The 26,408-nt window shown below is 60.5% G+C and overlaps 1 protein-coding gene across 4 annotated transcripts; it reads right to left on the reverse strand.

The window, feature by feature from the left end:
- Positions 1-1,681: 1,681 nt before the first annotated feature.
- On the reverse strand, positions 1,682-25,905 carry DNAAF5 (dynein axonemal assembly factor 5). Of its 4 annotated transcripts, XM_069569726.1 has the most exons (14): positions 25,250-25,901; positions 24,370-24,554; positions 20,845-20,969; positions 20,303-20,421; positions 19,783-19,962; positions 17,059-17,291; positions 16,346-16,558; positions 14,841-14,984; positions 13,446-13,614; positions 12,340-12,487; positions 9,506-9,656; positions 8,552-8,708; positions 6,934-7,125; positions 1,682-2,742 (listed from the first exon to the last, which is right to left on the reverse strand). In XM_069569726.1, exons 1-14 carry the CDS (start codon positions 25,866-25,868, stop codon positions 2,612-2,614), a joined length of 2,766 nt encoding a protein of 921 aa, XP_069425827.1. In that variant the 5' UTR covers positions 25,869-25,901; the 3' UTR covers positions 1,682-2,611. The 4 variants fall into 4 exon arrangements, 2 of the variants coding, with proteins under 2 accessions (XP_069425827.1, XP_069425828.1); XR_011252584.1 differs by lacking the exon at positions 8,552-8,708; XM_069569727.1 differs by lacking the exon at positions 19,783-19,962 and having other exon boundaries at positions 25,250-25,905.
- Between the last annotated feature and the right edge of the window lie 503 nt (positions 25,906-26,408).

The following is a 26,408-nucleotide window of genomic DNA, read 5'->3' on the forward strand; positions in this document are numbered from 1 at the left end:
GGCACGTGGGATCTAGTTCCCTGACCAGACAGTGAACCCGGCTCTCTGTACTGGGGGTGCGGAGTCTCGGCCACTGGGCCCGCAGGGAAGCCCCTACACACAGTGAGCTCCATACAGTGCAGTGTCCTTGCTCGCTGCAGTCTCCTTTAGAAGGTGATCCCATGCTGGCACCTGTCGGGCCGTCTCTGGCTACTAAAAGGTAAGTGTTTCATCTTCAGCCAACCAACTCACCCTTAGAAGGATGTCGTATTTTCACGTAGGTCATGGAGTGGAGAAGGCAATGGCACCCCACTCCAGTACTCTTGCCTAGAAAATCCCATGGACGGAGGAGCCTGGTGGGCTGCAGTCCATGGGGTCGCTAAGTCGAGCACAACTGAGCGACTTCACTTTCGCTTTTCACTTTCATGCACTGGAGAAGGAAATGGCAACCCACTCCAGTATTCTTGCCTGGAGAATCCCAGAGACAGAGGAGCCTGGTGGGCTGCCGTCTATGGGGTCGCACAGAGTCGGACACGACTGAAGCGACTTAGCAGCAGCTTAGTAGCATGGAGAGGAGATTTTAAAAGGAGCTTGTTTTTGAACCACAGCATGGGTTGAGGCAAATAGATAAATTACCTTTAAGAAAGTAACCTTTTGAGCTTCTTAAATTCAGGAAATGAAACCTTGGGTTGAGCACAAACTTCCTAGATGCAGCATCACCAGCACAACCCACAAAGGAGCAAGTCGAAGAGTCAGACTCCGGGGACTCCCTGGCGCTCTAGTAGCCAAGACAGCACCGTCACCACAGAGGGCCCGGGCCCAGCCCTGGTCGGGGAGCTGAAGGCCCCACAAGCCGCGGGTGTGTTAGAAAGGTTACTACCCCTTCACAGGCCGAGCTTGCGTCGGATGTCCTGATTCGCTGCAACGCTGCCTCCACGTCGTTCCCCGAATGATGCGCAGAAGCGCAGCGTTAACGCCGCCGCGGCAGCCGGGCTGGACAGCAGTGGGGGAACCCAGCCCGGCCGGCCTCGTGGCGGGTGAGGGGTCGAGCATGCTGTGTCCTCCTAGCCAAACTCTCTGCTGTTTACTTTCGGCTCCTGTGACACTGACTGACCAGAGGCAGAAGATGCGGCTTCTTGCTGGATGTGAAAACGCGTGCTCTCCAGGCAGGAGTCCCCGGCCTGTTGCCTCTGATTCGGTAGGCCTGGACCGAGGTCAGATAACATGCATCTCTGACAGGTTCCAGGTGGTGCTGAAGAAGGGCACGCAGAGATAGCAGAGGGCGGCTGCGGAGCTGGGGGGACCGTCTGAGGGAATCCGCCATCCCTGCAGCCGTCAACCCACATGGGGTTTGGAGAGGAGCTGCGCCTTCAGAGCCTGGGAGGGCACAGGAGCGGACATCAGGAGCTGCGCTGCCCGTGACGCAGCGACCCAGGCCTGTGTCGCAGGCTCAGCTCTCGGCCGTTCTTCAGGCGGACTCCACTGGAGGGCAAGCCCTTGGAAGCCTTGCTGACGCCCTTGTCTTAACTTGTTTGGAGCGCCTGCCACCTGGTGTCCACGGAGGGTACGTCAACAAGCAGTGAGACCCCTGCCCCGACCTCCCACCCCAGTCCAAAGGCCCAGGATTCTTGAGGCTGCTGTGAGGTTAAATCTGAGGAAGAAATGAGACTCAACTTCAGTTACCAAAACACACAGACAGGCGTACAGAATAATCATAATAAATATTTTAAGTTATATTTTCAAATACCAAAGCATAAATGTTAGTATTTGATTTTTGGAAAAAATAGAGCATTTTCTTGTGTTAACATAAATATTTGGCTTATGGAAATAATGCTTAGAATGAAATCTTTTAGGCACTTGGGGATAGAAAGTGCAGGAAGATATAACAGTCTCACTGTACTGCTACGTACAAGAGCAACCAGACTCATATCTGATTAAATGTCCTGTTCTCAACACTGTCAGCATTACTGATCTAAGAGAAAACACTGTGACCAAATACAGCCCACATGGCATTTTAAAAGGGGAAGACTTGGCTGATGATAGTTCTTAACATTTCAAGTTCTTTTCAGTGTCTTCCCTGAGATATAAAGTTTCAGTAGACAGAACCCAAAGAAGAAACATTTCATCTTCTTCTTTTTTTAAAAACAATATTTCTTTTTAATCACTTTGACTTTTTTCTTTATAAACACTCAAGAACTTTCTTGGTGGGCATTTAAGCAAGAAAGAACCAATAGCCCACGAACCTCGCAGCACACACAGCCTAAAAAACACACAGCGCGTGGATTAGGCTGCCAGGGTGAGCAGCCGACACTTGATGTGAAGTCAGCCATTGACTTCTGGCAGACCTCTTAATGAACTGTATGAGTAAGACACAAAAATACAGAAGCCACTCAGTGAAGTTATTTCAAAAACCGCTGGATGTGAAGACCTGTCCCGGGAGGCACTGGGCAGGCCGCTCCGGGAATACATTCTTCTGCTGTCAAGGCTTGCTTGGGAGGGTCCTCCGCTGCTGGCAGACAGGTGCCCTGTGACGAGACTCAGAGGCCCCGAGTCCCAGCCAGGGGAGGCGAGGCGAGGGCTGTGCGGCTGCCCCTCCCGCTGCTGCGCTGAGGCTCTGCTCCCAGGACTCTGCTCACTGCGGCAGGGCCTGCAGGTGCTGCAGGAGCTGCTCGCAGTAGGCGGGCGAGCGGTGCTTGTGGAGGACAGCCTCCGTCTCTTTCACCAGGAGGTCGGGGAAGAGGACGCTGCCTGCTTTGAGGGCCTCTGCAAAACAGGAAAACACTTTTGTGATGCCAGAAATGAATAGTAAGCCAACCTTAGCTTCATATGAAAGTTACAACAGCCATAAAGAGCAGGCTGCAGGGAAAGGGAAGTGATTGGGGGTAAGGAGGGCGTTGCGTAATGACTATGTCAGTTCTCAAGAAGACGTAACGATCTTTATGTATGAGCCCCGTGTCCGAGTGTCGCGCTATGCAAGGCAAAACTGGCAGCTGTGAGAAGACGAATCCACCACTGTGCAGGAGACGCCCACACGCCCCCTCAGAAGGAGACGCCCACATGCCCCTTCAGAAAGGGGAGGATCCAGCAGGCAGCTGGGTAAAGCGGAATCCAAGAGCGCCAGTGGTCAGCTGAGTGTCCGCAGACCGTCTCACCCAACACCAGCAGAACAGACACCCTCTCAGCTCCCGTGGAACATGCACGGAACAGACCATGGCCATAAGGCACGCCGTCAGCAGGAGCCCTACAGTCTCTGCTCTCGGACCTCAGTGGAATCAAACTGAAGTCAGTAACAAAGAGACGACTGACGGACTCCAAACAGCTGGAGACTGTGCAGCACACCTCTAACTACCACAGCGGCCAAAGACGACGCCTCCAGAGAAAACATTTTCAACTAAAAGAAAACACAACTTGTTTGCAAATGATGCAGCGAACAGGGGGCTACTCTCCAGAATGTGGATCTAAGCAACGCATGCAACCCAACTGCCAGACAGTAAAACAGCCCAACCAAATGCAGGCAGAAGTTCTGAATAGACACTGCTCACCAACAAGCACATGGAAAAATGCTGACCATCGCTGATTAGCAGAGAAATACAAATCAAAACTGCAACGAGGCACCACGCACGTCACACTGGTCCAATGGCCGTCAGTAAGAAGAAGTCTGCCAACAACAGACGCTGGAGAGGGCTGGAGAAAAGGGAGCCCTCCCGTGTGTGTGTGTTGGAGAGGGCTGGAGAAAAGGGAGCCCTCCCGTGTGTGTGTGTGTGCGTGTGTCCATGGGATTCTCGTGTGTGTGTGTGTGTGTGTCCATGGGATTCTCCTGTGTGTGTGTGTGTGTGTGTGCTGGAGAAAAGGGAGCCCTCCCATACTGCTGTGTGTGTGTGTGCGTGCTCAGCCATGTCCTCTCTGCGACTGCATGGACTGCAGCCCGCCACAGCCCGCCAGGCTTCTCTGTCCATGGGATTCTCCAGGCAAAGAGTATTAGATCCTCCAGGGGATCTTCCTGATCCAGGGGCTGAGCCCACATCTCCTGCATTGCAGGCGGATTCTTTACCGCTGGCGCTACCTGGGAAGCCCACTGTACTGTTGGTGGGAATGTGAACCGGTCCAACCATCATGGAGACCAGTGTGGAGATTCCTTAGAAACCCAAGAGCGTGCCACTCCTGGGTGTGCGTCCGGAAAAAACGAACTTGAAAAGGCACACACAGCCCAGTGTTCACAGCAGCACCATGTGCAGCAGCCGCGACCTGGAGACAGCCTGACGCCCACGGACAGGCAAGCGGAGCAGTGCTCCCCAAGGCGCGTCACAGGGGGATGCAGATTAAAACAAGGGGCAACCGTATACCCGTCAGAAGGGCCGGAGTCGGTGCGCCCCCTGCTGGCAGGCTGTGGGACAACGGGGACTCTCACCTTGCAGCTGGCGCTGCTAAATGGTGCAGCCACTTGGGTGATTTCTTAGAAAACACACACACTCTCGGGCTTCCCTGGTGGCTCAGCTGGTAAAGCATTTGCCTGCCATGGGGGAGACCTGGGTTCTATCCCTGGGTTGGGACGATCCCCTGGAGAAGGGACAGGCTGCCCACTCCAGTACTCTCGGGCTTCCCTGGTGGCTCAGCTGGTAAAGCATTTGCCTGCCATGGGGGAGACTGCCCCCTCCAGCGTCCTGGCCTGGAAAAGTCCATGGTGTCACCGAGTCGGACACAACTGAGTGACTTCTGTGTTTCCCTTTCGCACCACACTCGTACCACGCGAGCCGGCGATCACAACCTCCATCTGTACCCAAGGGAGCCGACAACGCACATTTGCAAAAAGCCTGCACACAGATGCTTAGAGAAGCTTAATGCATTTTCGTCACAATTTGGAAGTGATGAAGATGCCTCTGTAAAGTGATCAGTGAAGGTGTGCCGGGAGCCAGCGTGAGGAGCTCCGCCCGTGGCCAAGGTCACGAGGAAGGAGGCTTCAGCACACGCAAAGGCGGGATCGAGCCTCAGGAGACCCCCTGTTCCCGAGCATCTGCCCCCAAAACCAGAGTGCCTACTTTACTGTTTTATGCTCTCACCTGTACCTCTGACTTTACGGGGGGCTGACCCCTCCACTACCTCTCTCGGAGAAGGAGTTAACTTGCAGCTCCAGGTAATAAAAATTCCTGGGCGTGACAAGGCTGTTTCAACTTACAAACTCCTCTGAAGGTTCTCTAGCCTGCCTGAGCAGGTCTGTCCGGCCACATGTGATTGTTCACAGCCTCCCAACCGTGAGAGGCACGAGATGCTTTAAACTTTCTAAATACAGACTCTTTTGAGAAGTTACAAAATTATTAGTATAGTATAGTGGGTCGATTAAAAATTATATTGGTGAAGGGTTTTTCATTTGTTGAGCCAACATTTGCTGCTAAATCTTCATATTTCCTGCCCTTATAATGAATATAACTAGCATATGGGAGAAATAAGTATTAACCTTTAAGATTAATCATGTTAAACCTTAGGCTAAGTAAATTCCTTTCTTGATTGTAACCCACTACACCCTCACCCTATAGGAATGCAACTTTATTTGGAGGGTGGCGCCTGGTTTAAGAAAAAATCACCCCTGGAAAAAATAAGTTTTCTGGTTGACTGACCGTTATCAGAAAGGGCCATAAGATGTCAGCAGGCCTCATGGCCAGAAGATGATGTAAAACCCCTAAGACCTTTGTATAATTTTATATGAAGCACCTGATTTTGACAAGGGTCAGGTCTGCTGACCCTGCGTGACTCTGTATTCATCCCTGTGTATAACAAAAAGGTATATAAACAAACCTGAAAAATAAAGAAATCGGGTCACTTTCTGGAAAGACTGATTCCCCTGTGTCGTTTCTTTCTTGTTCTCCGTTTTTCTGGCTGAATTCCCATCTGGAGCGTCGGTACTCACTCACCAAGCCTGCTAATTTTGCCTGGGCTTCTAAGATTGGACCGGGGAGGCCAGAGTGCCTCCTCTCCTTCGGGAGAACGGAAAGATGCCTGTGGCCTACGTACGTGGTGCAAGCTTCTTGTCTCGAAGTTTTATTGGTATTACACGTAAACCAAGTTATTCAGCCTCTTTTTCTCCACTAATCTTCCTACTACACTATTCTTCTCTAATCTCTCTTTATATCTGTAATTAAATAAGTTTTTTCCTAGGACGCCGATTCCGTCTCCCCTTCGAACTACCCTGGATCCACCGGGGCTGGACCCCGGCAGAGGTATAAATAGACTGGTTCACTCAGACAAGGCCTTAGCCCTAAAAAATGAGCCCTCACACCTGGAAAAGGAACCTCAAGTGCCTGTCGCCAAGCCTAAGGCGGCAACGTGGAAGGCTTCACACCCCGCGGTCTCAAGAACACGATGTCTGCAAAAGGCAAACCAGAGGGCGAGTGGCCGCGCAAGTCCCGGAGGGGCAGGGAGACAGACGGGCGGGGGGGGCACTGAGCGCTTTCAGGGACTGCGTGTGACGCTGCCACGCGGGATGCTCGCCCAGACCAGTGCACGCACGGCGCCCAGTGACCCCGACGGAATGGAGCACCCGGGGCGACCGCCGTGTCCCTGCAGGCTCGCTGCCCGGGACACACGCAAGGCGCCCAGTGACCCCGACGGAATGGAGCACCCGGGGCGACCGCCGTGTCCCTGCAGGCTCGCTGACTGGGACACACCCACGGTCAGGTGGGGCCGTCGGCCACGGCTGAGCGTGTGCCTATGAGGCGGTCTCTGCACTCCTGCTCAGGGTGTGAGGTCTGCAGGAATGGGGAGGGTGACGTCGGTCAGGAACCGCCGTGAGCACATGTGTGGGCTCCTGGTACAAAGTGAGACCACCCGTCCGTTCGCAGATGCTGCCGCTGTGAGCAGTTTCCAAGTCGCCCCGAACAAGTTCCGTCTTGTTACCTCGAGAGCTGTAGCGCCGGCCAGTGGCCCCTGTGTGGCCAGCCAGGGTGGGGACGAGGCTCTTACCCAGAACCGCGTCCTGGACGGCGCACTCCGGGTCGTCGAGGTGCACGAGGAGCTCGCGGTACAGGTGCCGGACGCTGCTCTGGTAGCAGCACTTCGAGGCCTCGCTCTGGACACGCTGCAGCCAGGTCACCAGGGCGGAGGTGGCTGCCAGCCTCACGTCATCGGAAACATCGTCCAGGCGCTTTAGGAGTTCTGGGAGTGAGAGCAGAGACAAGAGCGTGAGCAGAGGTTCCGGGGCCAGCGTGCACAGCCAAGCTCCCAGCACCCATCCCAGGAAACCGACACACGGGTGATGGGGGCGGAGACAAGAGCGTGAGCAGAGGTTCCGGGGCCAGCGTGCACAGCCAAGCTCCCAGCACCCGTCCCGGGAAACCGACACACGGGTGCCGGGAAAGGGGTGTCCTGGGACCCTCGGCTGCTCTGGCCCAGGGTGGACTCCGTGGTCACTGAGTGGAGGCATGACTGGCCAGCCTGGGAGTCTGTGCCCTCTGACCCGTAGGGTGGCCTTGGGGTTCCCCCAGCTCCGAGATGCTCAGGCTCAGAGTCACTCACAGGCGTCATGCCCCTGCCGCCCCATTCTCCCCGCTGCGCAGATGGCACAGGGAGGGCGTGTGCTGACCCTGCCCTCTGCCCACAGCAGCTCTGAGGATGGAGGGGAGGGCTGGTGACAGGATGGCCCCCAGCCACGTTGGCTGTTTCTATTGAGTCTCCGGGACCAGACGTCCCGGGGGAACAGTCCTTCCCGAGGGGCAGGAACGCTTCCCGTGAACGGGAGAAACTTATCGACGGGTGCCTCTCCCTCAGAGCGCACGCGAGATGCCGGCCCCATGACTGGCGTCTTCTGGAGGCTCCGCTCCACCCCCAGGTGCTCCCAGGTTTCGGTGCTCCCACTTGAACTTTTCTCAACTTGTCTTTTTCACTTTCTGTGGAAGTTCATCCTGAAACGTGCAGCAGGTTCCAAGACAGCACCAGTTCTAAGCTGTCGGCAGGGAATCAGACGTTCGCCCAGCGGTGGATTCAGGATTACCACGGCCTCGGGCACAGGGCCTGCTGACTCTTCTCTCTGCGGGAACGCCTGTGTTCCTCGCCTGCCTCCTGGCACCTTCAGGACAGACACGGTGACGTCTGGCACCCTTTCCACAGAGCCTGCCCCCAGAAGCGCTCAACTTGTCCTGAAGGCTGTTGTCCTTGCAGCCTTCTGTGGGTCATGACTGCGCTCAAGCCTGCAACTGCCATCTGCCTCCGGCAAGGGCGCACCCACGGGCCCGAGGTCCTCGGCAGCAGGCCCGCGCTGCACGCGTGCCTGGGACTCGCTGGTGCTCAGGCTCAGGAGGCGTGGCACAGCGCACGTGAGGTGGGAGCCCGCACTCCCCGGGTGCAGACGCTGCCTGCTGCAGGCGGCCCCCGGCTCCGGGGCGGCCGAGCGCCCACCCCGCAGTTCCACAGGCGCGTCCTGCCCCGCCTGCTGCGCTCCTCGCTCGGTGACGTCACACCCACCACGGCCACACGCGGACTCGGCACCAACCTGGCCAGAAGTCGAAGGCAGCGTTCCCTGCTCTTCCTCTGACAGAAGCAGCTGTCACACACACACATGACCGGGGAAAGAAGAATGTCCTACCAGGATAAATCTTGATGAATCTGTCTGGATCAATCACACCATTAGAGGTCTTCAAAAACAGGTTAATGATCCGGCACGAAATCAATCGAGTCATCTGAGAATCTTCTTCCAGGGCGGTCAGAATTTGAGGCATCAGTGTTTCCTGCATGCCCTGTATCTGCAATAACAAACCACGTGAGCTGTGCGTCCTGGCTGGACAGGGATCGCTCCGCACGCGCCGTGCGCACCGCCTGTAATGGGAGAGACTTGGACCATCACAGAGTCTGGAACGCTGTTCTGAAATTTCTATGTAAGTAGCAGACTCGAGTCTTGAATTTAAATTCAGACAATTTGGACACTGGTCAGCTGATCCTTAAAAAGTCTGTTATTCAGAAAGTCTCAGGCACGGATCCTACACAGCCCACTGCTTGCCAGCAGAGCTGGATATCCCGTCCAGTAAAGCTTGGGGGTGTTTCTGTAAACGCTGCTGCAAATCGCCGTGGCCACGCTGGCTGCAGCACGCGGGCCTCCAGCTGCGCCATGCGCCTCTTAGCTGTGGCGCATTCACCACCAGGGACTGGACCCGGGCCCCTGCACTGGGGCAGCGGAGTCTTAGCCACTGGGCCCCCAGAGAAGGCCCGAGGGGACATCTTAACTTGAGTGACAGCCGCTCAGGCAGCACCGTGCCCCCTGCTCCCACTGTGTCCTCCGTCCCCTCTGATGAGACGTGAACACAAGCAACACTCCAGTTAGGCTCCTGTGAGGAAGTCTCTTCCCGTAAATGTAACGCTCACCTGAGAAAACCACCAGGTGACCCAGGGAAGCCCAGACTCTGCCCCCAGACCTCTGCTCGCCCGCCAGCCCCACGGTCCCGCCCTCGGTCTGCCTGCGACCTCCTCAGGACGGGAGACTCAGGCGAGCGCGCTTCCAGGGCACATCCCCTCCCCTCTTGGGCCGGGGACGCACGAGCCCTACCTGCCTGTCCGACAGGACGCCGCTGCTGACGAGCGCCCAGAGGCAGGACACGGCCGCCGTGCGGATGGCTGCGGCCGTCCTCCCGGCGTGCCACTGCAGGTTGGGGACGAAGATGTCCTGGACCAGGGTGTCCAGGTAGCCGCGGAGCTGCCTGGAGTGGAAGAAGGAGAGAGTGGGTGCGGGGCATTCGGACTCCCTGGAGGCAGCGCTTCTGCCTGGGAAATGGACGGCGCTGAGGGAAAAGGCCAGAGGAAGCAGCAGAAACGAAACCCTGGGCGCTGAGCAAGTGTTTCTCAGGGACACGGTTTCTGAGGGGCGTGGGGCTCCCCCATGGCTGCCCGGGGGCACTTGCTGCCTCTCCGGGGCCGGGCCCTGGGCTGCTGCATACTCCAGCCTCCCTCCCGCTTGGTGGCCCAGGGGCTGCCCTGTCCACCACCCTCCTGGAGTATCGCTGGGACGGCGAGTGACTCCAGGGGCAGCACCCTCACACACACGGGCCTCGCGGCCCCCGAGACGATGTGAAGTTGCTGTGGCCACAGCCACCACCTCAACAGGAGGGCACCTTGGGCTGTGCCCACGGCCCCACGTGCCAGGACACCGGGAGACGTGCACATTCCCGCCAGCACGGCTGGGGCCCGTCCTCGCAACACGCCGTCAGGACAGAGCAAAGCGGAACCAGGATCGCAGCCTGAGCCCCACGGACTGGCCGGGCCACCCTGCACCGTGGAGCCACAGCTGAGGCCCCATCCAAAGCCCAGGGCACAGCCTCGGCTCTTCTTACAGCTCCTCTGCCCCACAGGCCTCTGCTGGTGGCGCAAAGCCTATTCTGCTGGACACGTGACCCATCGACTGTGTCCCGAGGAAGTGGATAGGCTGCACTGAAGAGGCTCCAGGAGCGGGTCGGTGTGACCGGCGCCAGGGCGCCAGGACCTCCAGCGGGGGGCGCTGCAGAGCGGGGCCTGGGAACCTGGCGCAGCGGGGCTCACAGGCCTCCCAGGCTCCAACCTGCTCCAATTCTTGCGGCAAAGAGCCGCTGTTTCCTGAAAAGCACCAGGGGGCTCTGGAGAGGTCAGTCTCGCATCCTAGCTGAGGTGGCCCACACGTGGCAACACGGGCCTGGGGACTGAGCGCCGGCCACGAGGGACAGGCAGCGGCCACCTGAGCTGCTTCTGACTCCAGTGAGGTGCTGGGAGCAGAAAGCGCAGCAGACTCCCGGAGGATGAGCCCCACTGCGCGCGGAGCAGGCACACGTGTCCCAAGCTGGGTCCCGAGACAAGGAAGCCCAGCCGGGGGGCCCACAGGCTCCCCCAGAACCGCCAGCACCCAGTCTCGCCCTACGGGAGAGGGGTTCTGTAACATCTGCGTGAGGGGACGGATCCGCGCGAGGGGACCGCTCCACGGGAATGGACGGATCTGCGCCAGGGGACCGCTCTGCACCAGGGACCGCTCCACGGGAATGGACGGATCCGCGCGAGGGGACCGCTCCACGGAAATGGACGGATCCGCGCCAGGGACCGCTCTGCGCCAGGGGACGGATCCGCGCGAGGAGACCGCTCCGCGCCAGGGACCGCTCCACGGAAATGGATGGATCCGCGCCAGGGGACCGCTCCACGGAAATGGACAGCATGAGGGGACTGCTCTGCCCGAGGGGACCGTGTGAGGGGACCGCTCCTTCGACGTCTGGGCACCCAGAGCGGGGAGCAGCCCTCTATCACCCGGGATTCCTGCTCCAACCCGGGGGCACCCCGCCCCGCCCTCCGGCGGGGGGGTCCTTACAGGGCGGGGTGGGCACAGGGGTCCCTTGCTGTCTTAGGCGCCATGATTTTACAATCCTCAAGTTCAAAACCAAACAGGTGTTGTTTCCCAAAGTCTTTCCTGCCTGTACAAACAGCTACTACTTTCACTAAATACTTGAAACTGAGCGCCTCTCTCTCCACAAGAAGCCTCTGAGCAGTTTCTTGAGGGAGCTCAGCCCAGCACGGAGGCCTCTTTCCTGGGGCATCTCTGTCCGTGGGGAGCAGGGGCCCGAGGGGCAGCAGCTGGGCTGTGGGCCCTCCACCCGGGACGGCACCAGGGCCGACTTGCACCGTCTATGGGCTCTCCTAACCCAGAAGCCTCTGCAGACAAGTAGGAAACAACGCTTCCTGCAGCGCGATGGGCTGGCTAGAGGCCCTACAGCAGGTCAGAGCGACCTCCAGAAAGGCGAGGTCTGAACGATGACGTGTTATTTCCCTGGGAAAGTCCGGGACAGGCCGACGGCTGAGATCTGCTCTCTCAGATCCCAAACAGCTCTCAGCATCTTGCCGCCTGCTGCCCGTCCCGCCAAGGGCACTGCTCCGACCCGCGTCCTGCCCCGTGCTCCCCTCCTCTCCGGAGCCCCGAGTTGGAGGCCTGCCCCGTGCTCCCCTCCTCTCCGGAGCCCCGAGTTGGAGGCCTGGCTGTTCACCGTCTCTAGCCCCTCGGCAGAACACGCGTTCCCTAAGCTCTGAACTCCGTGGACATTCAGTCAACTCTGTGAGGCTTGAAAGGCACCAGCAGCCGTGCAGAGCTGGGCACAGTCCTGTATAAACCATCAGGAGCCAACGCTCCCTGAAACTGCTTCATTCCGTGGGATTTCAATGGCCACACGAGCGCAGCTTTGACTCAGTGTCTCTGCGCTCCGCGCTGTTTCCCTGGGGCGGCGTGTCGGGCTGGCACGAGGGAGCCGCAGGACAGCAGGGCCTCGAGCTCGGGGTCACCGCAGTCCCCACGAGACCTCGGTGTCGGGGCAGGTGGGGACGACCCAGCCCTAACTCAGTGTGCGGGGGTGGGGGTGGGGGGCAGAGCCGACCTACCCCTGTGAGTCCACCGTCTCCGGGGCTCCCAGCAGCACGCCCGTCAGGGTGGAGAAGAGCTTCAGGCGCATGGCTGGGTCCCTGGCCGGCTGAAGGCAGCTCCTGAGGATGGGGACCAGCTGGGGCAGGGCTTCTCCGAGGGCGGGGCCTGGAAGACAGCAGCGGCAGGAGGCTGAGAGGGTGGAGCCCTGCAGCCACGCTGGCAGTGAGGGGCGGTGTGCGGGGCACAGCGCGCACAGCGCGCTCGGCACAGGACGCCACGGCCTGCTCCACCCCCTCTGCCACGGCTCTAACTGTTCGCCATGTGAACTTTTTCTTCTTACATCTCACCAAATTCACAAAAACACTGAAGTCAGTCTTTTAAAGACCAGTCGAAATCAACTACGCAGAGTATAAAGCTGCTGGATGTGTGCTGTGAACCCGGCAGCCAACGACTCCCCACGCCTGTCACCAGACGGAGCGGCAGCGCCCTGGCCTTGAGCCTGGCAGGATCCCAAACGCAGCGACGCTGCTCAGGGCCTGGGCCCGCCCGTGACGGGGTGACAGGGTCTCCGGGTCTGGATGTGAGTCACACAAGCTGCCTTTCCCACCAGGCCCTGTGCCGACCTGGGGCGTGTGTCAGAAGGGGCGAAGGCCAGCCTCAGGCCCTCTGGTCCACGCCCCGTCTGCTGACTCCGTACTCAGTCAGGACTTCAATCTGTCCAGAGGCGTCGCCTCAGAGCCCAGGGTCAGAGTGGAACAAGCGTGGCCAGAGGAAGCCTGCCACCCCCTCCCGCCTTCCAGCCTCCACCCGAGCCCCTAACCCGCAGGACAGCCACACACGGCACCACGCCGAGTCCCGCGTTCAAGGCTTAACATCAAAACGTGTGCCTGGGCAGACTTTCAAGACCACGTTACATCAATTCGGCACTGTAACATTCTCAGCACTTTTAAAACAAGGTTTTAAAACGGCCAGTCTCCACAGGTGGCAGTGGCCGTGAGTGGATGAAGAGCCAGGCCCCAGCGCACGGCCGACTGGGCGGGGCGTCTGGCCGTCTGCGCTGGCTGCCAGGGCTGCCAGGCCCCGGTGCTCGGAGCCCAGCCCAGGGCACCCATCCGGGGCTCACCTGAGTGGGTGAGCACCACGTCCAACTGCAGGAGCTCCACGGAGTGGCCGGTCCAGGCCCGGTGCGAGGCGGCCAGCCACTCCAGGAGGGGGCTCACACGCGCTCGGAGGAGGTCCTGGCTGCTGTCCACGCCCTCCACTGCAGCCAGCTCGGCCAGCGCCTCCTGAACCTGGGGGAGCAAGTCGCCGGCTGGGACAGTCAACCTGAACGTGGGACTCACACACCCCACTGGAGACCCCTGTCCTCACTGCCTGAGGGAGGGAGAACCACTCGGGCGCACGCCCTGTGACCCGGGGTTCCCAGTCCACGGCCCGCCCGTCTGGACGACAAGTGAACGGAGAGGCGTGCGCTGACAGCAGGTCCAGCGTCCCCCCGCCCTCGTTCCGCACCACCCGGGGCGGGGCAGCCCCTGCAGGGCAGAGGCCCGGGGCAGCGGGGCCCTGTCTGCAGAGAAGGGGACCGGGCAGCTTCAGGGACTGAGCTGACAGGCTTAAACTGTGGTCAGTGAAGGTGGGTCCAAGGCCCCCTCTCTGAGCTGAGCTGACCAGACCAGCAGCAACGGTGTGTCTGCTGCTTTGGGGGCAAAGCGGTGAGGGCAGACTGGACAGTGGAGCCGGGGCTGCCCTGCAGGCCCACACCCGCCACCCCCGCCTCGGGCTTGAGCAACAGGACGCGCCCGGCACTCTGCACGCTGCCTGGGGCCCAAGTCTGGCCTGCAGGCCCTCCGTGAGGACCAACTCAACTTTTCTAACATAAATTTTATGGCCCTATGGTGACAAACCACCAGCTCAGACACGGGCTGAAGGGGACTTTCAAGAGACAAAACAAAGTTTAGAAAGGCACTAGGGAAAGGGAGTGCGGTGTGTGTGTGTGTCCTGGACACGGTGTGGGCAGAGAGGAGAAAGAACCAGGGGGAGAAGCCGAGTTCTCAGCTCAGGGAGAAGCGGCCAGACACCTGTCTCCGCTTGGCCCCTACAGTGGCGGGGAGCTAGACGGCAGGAGGTTCCAGGTCAGACACAGGTCCAGGGGGGCGGAAGTGACTGGAAAGCGGGGCTGTAACTAAATAGGGAAACGCGACAACATCTCCCCGCCTGCACCTGTCAGCCTCACTTAGACGCAGATTTGTTAACGACAGGGAGGCCTCCTTTCTTCCGTTTCTCCAAGATTAAGTGGCGTCTTGACTCTGAGACACTGAAGTCAACTTCAGTGGGAAGGAGTCGCGAATCCTGGGGCCCCCCCGAGGCCGCCTGGAGGAAGACACACCGAACTGTCTGGATTCTTTGCCTTTGGTCACCAGCTCGGTGGGCCAGCTCACGACGTGGCGTCTGAGAGCAGAGACTACGGATGACAGTCACAGTCCAGGGGCTGCGCCAAAGCAGGAGGCTCCCCGCTCACCTTGTCGCCGAGGCCCGTGGGCCCCCACAGCGCCAGGACAGTCACCAGCACCTCCAGGAGCGGCTCGCCAGCCCCGCGGCAGTCCTCCCGGCCCACGGACACCACGGCCTGCACGCACTGCAGCAGGCGCTCGCCATACAGGTGCTGCAGAGAGAGCGGCACGGTGAGCCACCCCGCGCCTGCCCGGCAGCCCAGATGCGGCCCCGCCAGACAGGCCGTGCAGCCACAGCGGGCTAGGCCCGGGCTTCCGCACATCAGCATTGAGAGGGCGTCCCTCTTCACAGCAGGGAAACTGAACCCCCGCTGAGCCCGAGGATCATGGGTTCCATGTGCAGTTCAGCGACACACACTGGAAGGGCCGGGGACCCTGGGTCTGCTTCAAACGCTCCAGGCCTCCCCGGCCCAGTCAAGCTGCAGAGGGGTGCGGCCGGGAAGGCGCGGCAGGCACCAGGGGTGCACGCTGCTCCCCTCCGCTCTGTGCACTTCTTAACTCCTGTAATGCTCAGTGAACAAAGACAGATAAAATTCTATGCCTCAAAAGACGCTTCCAGACTGCTGGGGAGACAGGGTCGCACCTCGGGAGGGCCGAGCCCATCGCTCAGCTCCCAGGCTCCAGCCTCATCCGTCATGCAACAGGGCCGGGAGTGGGCGTGGGATGGCCCCCACAGGAAGACCCCAACGCCCCTCCCACGTGTCTGCTTCACTGTTTCACAGAGGACAGAAGGTCAGGACAGGGGTCATGCATGCAGGTCACGTGTATGTCCCCAGTGCGGTGGCTGCCCCGCTCTGTCCACCCCGTGGGCACGGCCGCCCCTGCTGAGTGTTACCTGGTGCGGGGCCAGCTTCCCGCGGGGCTGCAGATGCCCAGTGAGGCAAGCCCTTGCTGCTCCAGAGACAGACAGAGGGGCCACATTCCAATGCAAAGAGTCAAGGTTTAAGACCATCACAACCAAACAGAAACAAGGTCGTTATTTTTCCATCAATAGCAAATAATTATAAATTATTCCGAATGACTAAGTCTAACTACCTAGATTGTTTCAGCTTCAGATGTAACGGACTTGTTGCTCAATTTAAGACAATAAATTTGTAACCACCAAGCACAGCACCCAGTGACGGGTGCCAAATTAGGCTGCCTGCCGAAGCCCCGCGAGAAGCCAAGTGCTGCGGTAAAGACAAGCTTGCCGTGGAGACATGGTGTCCGAGAGGCCTGTGGACCGACAGGGTGGGCAGATGCCACTGGCCACAAATACTGGGCACTCGGAATGTGGCCAGTGTGACTGAGGACTGCCTGTGCCCCAGGTGGATGGAGCAGAACGGGCCAGGAGCACACGGGTCCATCGGTGGCTGCACCCCAGCCACGTGGTTGGTCGGTTGGCTATCCCCGAGGGGCCTGAGGGACGCGTGACCGTCACTGCCTACGCGTGGATGGCCCCAGCAGGGGATGGCAGCACCATGGAGACGGGCTGACTCTACGACCCGCCCCCCCCGCCACCCCACGTGCTCACGTTTTCAGATGCTTGGCAGATGTGAGCCTGCGCCAGCTCCACAGCAATGACCTTCACATGTGGCCGCAGAGCCTCCCTCGGGCAGCCTCGGATGAGGGAGGCGAGGACCAGGAGGCCGGACGGCGAGGGCGACTTCCTCAGCGCTGGCAAGATCAGCTTCAGAAACACCTCCGGGCTGACAAAGGTGCCGACCAGCTCTGCAGACCTCGTGCACTGGGTGGGGAGGGGCGGGGATGATTGGGGCACCGAGGCTGCGGCCGCTCTCTCTGCTACCCCACCAACGCTGCTCGGCATCGGCCTCACATGCTTTCACCCCCTCCCCCCAGAAACAGCCCTGCGGGCACGTTTCCTCCTCAAATGCTCAGGAAAACAAGTGAGTCCTCCCGTGAGCTCAGAACTGCCAGGGGAAGGAAGTCTGGCTCGTGGGAGGGCTGCCTGAGCTGGACCCCGGGGGGCCGCTCTGCACATCTGCCCGCCCACGGTCCCTGCGGGCTGACCGCTGCAGGGCCTGCGGGTGGAGGCTGTGTTTTCATGCGGACGCGGGGCCCCTCGCCCGCACGTGCTTAAGGAGAGCCTTCACACGCCGCTCCTCGCAGGCCCAGGGCCACGGCACACCTGCAGCTGCCCACGGGGCACCCCTGTGCCTGCTGAGGTCCGAGTTCACGGCCGACAGAGCTGAGAAGCAAGGGCGGGGCCCCACAGACGCCACTCACGCTGCTGACCACGGCCGCCTCCTCGTCAGCGCAGGCGTGGAGCAGGGTGCGCAGCACGGGCTCCAGGTGCTGCGTGATGTGGTCCTCAGCGTGCAGCAGCAGCACGGCCAGCAGCTGCGCCGACTTCACCCTGGTGCCCGCCACCCAGTCAGCGATGTCGTGACCGACGGCGGGGAGGATCTTGGAGAAGTTTCTGAACACGAGCTCTCGGCAGCCCAGCCCCGGGCGGCTCCCTGCAGGTCGTGAAGGTGGAGGGAGACGGTGACACTCAGAAGCACACACCCCAACGATTCGTGTGAAAGTCACTCAGCGCACATCCCTCGTTTAAGGCAGACCTACAGGTTTCTGAGGCCGTAAAGAACTCAGCCCGACTCTGAAGACAGGAGATGAGGCCGGAGCGCCACTACTCCCTTGAAAGCTTCTAGCAACGCGGAGGCGTGACGCGCATTAAACTGCACGTTCAAAGTGCTAACAAAGGATACACGGCTCTCAAGACAAGACACACGCATCGCCCAGAAGCGCCCTGCGCTCCCGACAGCCCCCACCGCCGCCCCCCTCAGGCAGCTGGGTGGGCTTCCGGTCACTGCGGAGGAGCGGCCTCTTCTTCCTCCTGTGAGCGCAGCTGCACAGCACACGGCCCTCTCTGCCGGCCTCCCTCCGCGTGGAAAGGCATGCTGAGGCCCACCACGTGGTGGGGCACACGAGACCTTCTCACTGCTGAGCGTGCGCCACTGCACAGACAGACCGCAGCTTGTTCGTCCCCCCGTCCACCTGCTGAGGGGTGCCTGAGCTGCCCTGGCGCACGCTGCTGCCAACAGCTCTTCTCTCGGGTGGGCACCCGGCAGGGAGGCACTTAACGGTTTAAGAAACTGTTTAAGATGGCTTTTCAGAGCAGCGGTGAGTCCTCCTCCTGCTCCGGGCTCCGCCCCCCGCCACGCCCGGGATGCCACCTGCGGGGCAAGCTCAGGACTCAGGCAGTGTCTCCTTGCTGCTCTAAAGCGCATTCTGCTCAGGACCCATGCGTGCCCGGGGCATTTTCTCAGGCGCTTTCTCAGGCAAGTGTCTTTTCAATCTCTTTTTTACCCACTAAAGCTGCTGCTGAGCTTGCCATTTCCTCTGTGCTCTGGAAGCGCGTCCTTCGCACGCAGTCTGCAAACATCCCCTCTGTGCCCTCAGCTGAGCTTTCTCAGCATCTTCCAAAGAGCAGGCGTTTTCGTCTTGATGAGAACCGGTCCACCAGCCATTCTTTTGTGGAATGTGTGGGTCCTACTCTCCAGCCCACAGGCCACTGGGGCTCAGCCTCGTGTGTCAGGAGGACGGGATCCAGGCCCAGGGGCACCGGCTTTCTCCCCTGAGCCGTCTCTGCAGCTCATCCGAATCCAGAGGCCACCCATGTGTCTGTCTTTGGACTCCGCCCTGCCCACAGCCCGTCTGTCTGATGCTGACCCCTCTGTGCCTCCTCACTCTGGCTTTATGTCTCTATGTCTTGAAGCCAGATGTGCTTGTCTTTCAACCTGGGTCTTTGTCTTCAAAGTTTCAACTGCCCTAGGTCCCTTGCGTTTCCTTATGAATTTCAGGATAAGTTTCTCAATTTCTATAAAAAAGCCTTCAAGAATTTTGATTACAAGATTTTCATCTTAAAGATTCAAAACAACTCTAGAAATAGAAACGAGACGGTGACAAGTCAGAGTTTAAAAGGTGTTTTAGTAGAAAGCACAGCTTGAGCCGCGAGGCCCACTGTGAGCGCTTGCTCCTGTGACTCTCCTGTCTCCACGGCGTACGAGAGACTTAGTTCCGGAGGCTCAGATCCTGTCAGCTGTTTAAGTGAGCTTGTTATCAGCTCAGCTCAGTTCAGTCGCTCAGTCGTATCCGACTCTTTGCAACCCCATGAATCACAGCACGCCAGGCCTCCCTGTCCATCACCAACTCCCGGAGTTCACTCAGACTCACGTCCATCGAGTCCGTGATGCCATCCAGCCATCTCATCCTCTGTCGTCCCCTTCTCCTCCTGCCCCCAATCCCTCCCAGCATCGGAGTCTTTTCCAATGAGTCAACTCTTTGCATGAGGTGGCCAAAGTACTGGAGCTTCAGCTTGTTATAATTCTGCAAAAGACAAAATGCCAAATCGATGCCCTTTTCTTCCTGGTGATGCTGGTCCCTTGTGGTGAGTCTGGGGGATGAGGGGCCATATTAGCACGGTCTGGGGAGGGGTCCGCAGGCAGGCGGGCACGTGGCCTCACTCAGACAACGCTCTGCCCTCTGTTCTTGTACATGATATGGCGGATGTGGTAATTCAGCAGGTGGTGAGTCCTCAAACTTCAGTAAGTGAGAAAAAGTCCCTGCTAGCAACTAGTTTTTGTAGCTTTTCCAGAACACGTGTGATCTCCCCTTAGAGCAGCTGTGCGGTGCGGGAGGCGACACTGCCTGAGGCGACAGGGAGACCAGAAGAAAAGAAGACGCAGGCCTCCCAGGTGCAGGGGGGAGCCGCCCCGCGGGCCTCTCAGGAGCACCACCAGGAGCATGCCGGGTGCCAACACCTGCCCCCCGGAGCTCATCACGCCCGGAGACCCTCGAGGCCCTGACTCCACCCGGCCAGGTGTGGCGGGGCCTGCCGGCCCCAGGGCTCGCTCGCTCCCACGGCACTGCCCATCCGACCTGGCGCACGTTTACCAGGCTCTGGCCCGGCCAGCACCACCCCATCACGGCGGCACCCTAAGAAAGCACCTGCAGGCGGACGGCAGTGACGAAGGCGCCCCATCAGGCTCACGGGGGCTTCAGGCCCCGACAGAGAGTGTCTCCTCAACACAGGACACCAGATGGACGCGAGGCCCCGGCGCAAGAAGCGGGGCTGGGGCCTGGCAGGCAGGGGCTTCCCGGAAATGCAGCTCGGATCTGACTTGGGAGCTAAGGGGAAACGTGGGTGCTCCCAGTCTGGCAGGGACCACAGCGAGGGGCAGGACGGGGCCCACCAATGGCAGCCTCTGTTCTGAGGAGGCATCGCCCAAAACGCTAGGGCAGCACCCCACTCGGGGCCCGTGTCTCCTCTGCAGGTGAAGCTGACAGAAGAGCTCCGTGAGCTGACAAGGCGCCCCGTTTTCAGAACTCCCCAGAGCCCCGCGCTCCTCAGCTGGCGTGTCCTCACATACCCAGGGAGGCCGGCCTGGGGCCGCGGGGGCGCTCCTTCCCACGCCGGGCTCCACCTCCAGGACACGCCCGCCTCATCAGCCCAAGCCTCCGCACTCACCTGGGGAGGGGTGGTGGGCCGGGGGAGGGCTGGCAAAGTCCAGCTTGTCCTTGAGGTCGTCCTCGTTCTCTGTCTGCCACTGCAGGCCGACCTGCTCCCAGAGGCTCCTGGCCTCGCACCTGCCGCACGCAACACAGCGCAGGTCAGGGGGCGCCCGCGGGGACGGGGCACCGGGGGGCGCCCGCGGGGACGGGGCACCGGGGGGCGCCCACGGGGACGGGGCACCGGGGGGCGCCCGCGGGGACGGGGGCACCGGGGGGCGCCCGCGGGGACGGGGGCCCCTTCCTGAGAGAACTCACCTGCGGGTCTGCCAGCCTCAGCCCTGCCTAATTCCTGTCTGTGAGCCGGGCAAGGGGCCGAAGGTGCAAAACGGCCCAGTCAAAGCCCCGGGGCTGCTCAGCAGGCAGGAGGGGGCGGCTGCAGGGGGCTCTGGCCCAGAGGAGAAGCCGCCGCCGCGGGAAATGACAACAGAGGAGAGGCCGCGCCTGGGAGGAGCGCGGGTGGCCTGGGGCACCCGGAGCGGCTGCCACGTCGTCACTTACGCAACCTCGGGGATCTCGTCGTGGAGGCTGCTCAGCAGAAGTGGGATGAGCTTGTGGAAGAGGGAGTAGCGGTCCCGCAGGCTCAGCAGCCAGCCCCCGACCACGCGCATCACTGCCTGGCGCACCTGCGGGCGGGAGGCAGTCAGCAGCCTTCCCCAGCGTGGGCACCGCCGGGCCCAGGGCCAGCTCGCGGCTCCGGCAGCCCCGCCGCCCGCATCTTGGGTCTGCGGACAGACAGCCAGGACGCCTAGTCTTGCTGGTTTGAGCCCTCGTCCTGCAGGCTCAGGCCAGACCCTCGCTGACCACAGCAGGCTCCGTGGCCCTGCCTCAGCCCTGTGGCATGTCAGCAGCCTTCTGTACGGAAGCTCCTGGGCAGGCTGGGCGCCAGCCGCCTGTGTCTGAGAAGGTGGCGTGCGAGCCTGCACACACCACGCCCCCTGCAGCGAGGAGGCGAGCTTTACACTAACGAGGAAGCATCAGACAGAGGATGCAAAAATAAAATCCTTTTTAAAAATTGCACCAGGAAAGTTAAAATACTTGGGCATAAACCTGGCCACGGAGGTGAAAGACTCGCGTGCTGAGAACTAGAAGCATTAATAAAGGAAGCTGAGGGTGACTCAAAGCAGCGGAAAGACACCCCACCTTGCTCTTGGGTTGGAGAACGCTGTTAAAACAGCGGCACCACCCAAAGCAAGCTACAGATTTCATGTGAGGCCTGTCAAATTACCCGTGACAGTTTCATAAAGCGAGAACAAATAACCCTAAAGATTATATGGAATCATAAAAGATCCAGAACTGCCAAGACAAACCTGAGGGGAAAGACCAAAGCTGAAGGCATGGCTCTCCCAGACTTCAGACAGCACTTCAAAGCTGCAGTCGCCACAAGAGCATGGTGTCGGCACAAAATCAGACACGTGGATCGGTGGGGCAGCGAGAGGGCCCGGAAGTGACCCCCCCAGCTACAGCCAGTGCATCTTCAACACAGGAGGCGAGACTACACAGCGGGGGAGAGGGCAAGCGGAGTCGGGAAGCCGGACAGCCGCGTGGAAGCGGTGAGGCTGGGACACACCCTCACAGCACACACACACACACAGACTCAGAATGTCTTAAAGCCTCAACCTTAAGACATGACACCATGAAACTCCTAGGAGAGAGCACAGGCAAAACATTCTCTGATATAAACCGTGCCAGTGTTTTCTTCGGTCAGTTTCCCAACATAATAGAGAGAAAATGAAGCTAAACCACCGGGACCTAATCAAACTCATGAGCTTTTGCCCAGCAAAGGAAACCACAAGCAAAACAGAAAGACAATCCGCAGACGGGGAGGAAATATTTACATGATGCGACTGACAAGGGAGTGATTCCCCACACGCACAAACAACTCATCCAACTTCAGAACAATAAACCAAAAAACCCAAGGAAAAGACGGGCAGAAGACCTTGACAGACATTTCTCCAAAGAGGACATACAGATGGCCAACAGGCGCATGAAAAGACATTCAGCATCAATAATTACTAAAGAAATGAAAATCAAAAGCCATAGCGAGGTGTCCCCTCACACTGGTCAGAATGGCTATCATTAAAGCCTCCAGATGGACTTTGCTGGTCTTCCAGGGGTTACGAATCCGCCTGCAATGCAGGGGACACAGGTTTGGCCCCTGGTCTGGGGAGAGTCCACAGGACGCCAGACAACTGAGCCCGCAGGTGCTAGGGCCCGTGCCACACAGCAAGAGAAGGCACGGCGGTGGGACGCCCGCTCGCCGCGACCAAGGACAGCCTCCGCTCCCACAGCTGGGGCAAATAAAGACGACCCGGTGCAGCAAAACATTTAAAAACAAAATAAAAAAGAATAAAAAAGTTTCGGAAAAGTCTACAAATAACAAATGCTGGAGAGGGTGTGGAAAGAAGGGAGCCCTCCTACACTGTCGGCTGGAACATAAACTGCGCAGCCACTAGGGAGAGCAGTACGGAGGGTCCTTGAAAGACTAAGACTCGAGCTAACACGGGACCCAGCGACCCAGCTCCCGGCAAATGACGGAGAAAAACGCAATTCAGAACGATACCCACACCCCCGTGTTCACGGCAGCACCCTCAACAGCCAGGACACGGAGACAATCCAGACGCCCACGGGCAGGTGAACGGATACAGATGCGGTGCCTACACAGACGGTGGAATGCTACTCAGCCGTAGAAAGCAAAATCACGCCGTTTGCGGCAACATGGATGGACCCACAGATCATCACACTAAACGAAGTAAGTCAGAGACAGGCGAATACCGGATGACACCGCTTGTATTTGGACCCTACCTGTGAACAGACAGACTCACAGACACAGAGGGCAGACTGGGCGTTGCCAAGGGGGAGGGGAGAGGGAAGGCCCAGGAGCTCGGCGCTGGCAGACACAAACCAGCACATATGCACGGGCAAGCAAGGCCCTCCTGCGCCGCAACGCCCTGTGAGAAACCACAGCGGGAAGGGCTCCAGAAGGCAGCACGCGTGTGTGCGAGCTGAGCCACTTCACGCGTGTGTGCGAGCTGAGCCACTTCACGCGTGTGTGCGAGCTGAGCCACTTCACGCGTGTGTGCGAGCTGAGCCACTTCACGCGTGTGTGCGAGCTGAGCCACTCTGCTGTACAGCTGAGATCGACACTGCCTTGTGCATCAAGTATGCACTTCAATCATAAAGAAGAAGAAAACAGTATGACCCAGCGTGGCTGTGGCTGGAGGCCAGCTGGGGTGCTGGAGAGCAATCTTTGGGGTCGACAGACCCAGGCCTGGAGGAGGCCAGCTCCAAGTGGGGCCCTGCGCACCCATCCCAGCCCCAGTCTCAGACATGGAGGATTTCCGTGGGAAGGGACGCGCCGGCACGGAAGCACGGACGGACAGGACCCGAGAAGGCTGGTGCTCCCTCCGCTGGGGGTGCGGGAGCCGCTGTCGCCTGCCCTGCAGGCCCCCACCAGCAACCACCGCTGCTCCTGCCCCGGGGACGGGGCCCTTCACCCACTCTCCCCTGTGGGAGAGAGCCTGCCCGGGTGGCCTTCGCTCTGCCCCCACAGCCTTAGGTCCACGACTCTGAGCAGCTTCTGCCGACAGAATAGCTGCTTCTCTCACCTCCGCCCGCCTGCCTTGTCTGTCTGTCTCCGCAGGCCCCAAAGCCAAGGGAAGGAATTACCCAAACACACCGACCCTGGCTCCAATCCTCCTGGTTTGGCAACCTCTGTGGCTTTTCAATTAAATCACCTTGGTGGACAGCATGTTACACTTAGTTCTACAGACCGTGGAAACCCTGTTTAGAGTTTCTTCCTAAAAGTAAACAGTCCTCGTCCCCATCCTTTAGAATTAAGCATAACAAATCCACTAAGACAATTCAGTTCTCCCCAGGAACACCCTGTGGCTGGGAAGGATGGAAGGACATTCTGGGGTCACACATAATATCTTTAACAAAGGACAGAAGTCAGTAAGTGACAAACAGCACACCAGCATGCTTCTAGGGGTGAAGAGGGGCTGCCGGGGGAGAAGCTCCCCTTACCTGGGGAACGTCGTCAAAGAGCCGCTGGGCCAAGTGCGGAAGGACGTCATCCACCGACTTCCCACTGCCGAACTGGATCGTCGCACCCGTGGCCTCGATGACGGCCACGCGCACCCTCCAGTGCTGGTGGGAGATGGCCTGCATCAGGGGGCCGACCAGGGACTCCGACTGCATGTGGAAGTGGTCTGTGGGGCGGGGAGGCCACCAGTCACCAGGGGGGCCGGTGGGCCTCCGCTCTGGCCTGGCTCCGCTGGCAGCGTGGCACCCTCACTAGGAGAGGCTCAGGGACGGGACCAGAGACTCAAACAGCACCTCTCTCGGAGGCCTGGGGCAGGACCCCGTGCCAGCTGAACACAGCAGCTGGGAGGGGAGAGCCTGAAGCTGCCAGTGGCTGACAGGTGCCCGAAAGGGACGCCGAGTGGGGAGAGACGACGCCTCCCCAGGTCCTGCCGAGCCAGACTCGCAGCACGGAGCAGGAAACCGCGCCAGCACCGCCTCAGGCAAAGCCACCCCGCTTCTGCGGGCCTCACGGAAAGCCAGGCCCGGGGGTCTTCCTGGGACCCAGGAGGACCCTCCGGCTTTGCAGTTCTGCCGCTGCTTAAGACCTGTGCGAGGTCGCGATTTCAGTGGTACTTCCAGCGAGTTCTCTCAGCGCTCAAGTCCTAACATCAAGGCAGGCTCGGGCTCACTGCTGCCCAGGGTGCGGGGGCCCGGAGGAGGCGCCCGGCGCGCAGGAGCGGCGCTGAGACCGGGAGACGCGGCGCTCGCTGCGGGCAGGCGCTGCGCTCGGGGCTGGGGCCGCAGGAGGGCGCGGGCAGGGGCCCACCGGGGAGGGGCCCACCGGGGAGGGCGCCACCGGGGAGGGCGCGGGGGCGGGCACCTGGCGTGGCGCGCGCCAGGCCGGCGGCGCACTCGCAGCTCTCGCGGCGCACGGCGGCGAAGGGGTCGAGCAGCGTGCAGCGCAGCGCGCGCACCGCGTCGTCCAGGTGGGGCGCGAACGCGGCACCGGTCAGGCGCACGGCCAGGCCGAGCAGCTGCACGAGCGCCAGGCGCAGCTCCTCGCAGGCCTCGGGCGGCGGGCGGCGCGCGGGCTCGGGGCTGGCCAACCGCGCGGCGAGCGCGGGTAGCAGGCGCGGGAGGGCGTCGCGGGGCCGCGCGGCGCGCCGCAGGCCCAGCCCTAGCAGGTGCACGGCCAGCGCGCGGCAGCCCTCGGCCGGGTCAGCCAGGAGGCGCAGCAGGCGCGGCAGCAGCAGGTGCACCCACGGGCCCTGGAAGGCCGCGGCCGCGGCGTCGGGGTCGGCGTCGGGCGCCTCGGGGTGCGCCGCCTCCAGCACCCGCTGCAGCGCCTCCAGAGCGCGCCGTCGGCCCAGCTTGCTGTCGGCCTCCAGCCCGGGCAGCAGGCGGCTCAGGGAGCGGCTCAGCTCCGCCGCCTCGGCCGTCTCCCCGGCCTCTGTGGGGCCTCGGGGCGCCGCGGCCTCAGGCGTTGCCAGCGCCGCCATCTTCCCCGCGTTGCTAATCACCAGGGGAGACCGGCGCTTTTACGACGGCCGCGGTGCGGATTACGGCACGTTTTCCGGTCAGCTCCGAGCGCAACTTTATTGGCAGCTCGGGCGCGGACAGGACACGCCGGGGGCGGGGCGGGGCCTTGGGGAACTGGAGGGACCCTGGCCAGGCAGGGGTCCCGGCGTGCGGGCTGCTGCGAGCCTGTGTCCGGTGAGGCGTGGTGGTCCTCGAGCCTGGTCTTGCCGGCTCGGGCCTCGGTCTACTGGGTGGCAGGTTAATCGGCGTGAGGGATGAACGGCAAGGAACTTGGTGTGGACCGGGAAGGCTTCCTGGTGTGGCGGCCGTGGTGGTATTGTGCAGGGTGAGTAATAGTTAACTCTCGTAAAAGGTAACTTCCCTGGTGGCTCAAATGGTAAACAATCCGCCTGCCGTGCAGGAGACCTGGGTTCGATCCCTGGGTCAGGAAGATCCCCTGGAGAAGGGCATGGCAACCCACTCCAGTATTCTTGCCTGGAAAATCCCATGGACGGAGGAGG

The sequence above is a fragment of the Ovis canadensis genome, chromosome 24 (assembly GCF_042477335.2).
Source record: "Ovis canadensis isolate MfBH-ARS-UI-01 breed Bighorn chromosome 24, ARS-UI_OviCan_v2, whole genome shotgun sequence".
Lineage (NCBI taxonomy): Eukaryota > Metazoa > Chordata > Mammalia > Artiodactyla > Bovidae > Ovis > Ovis canadensis.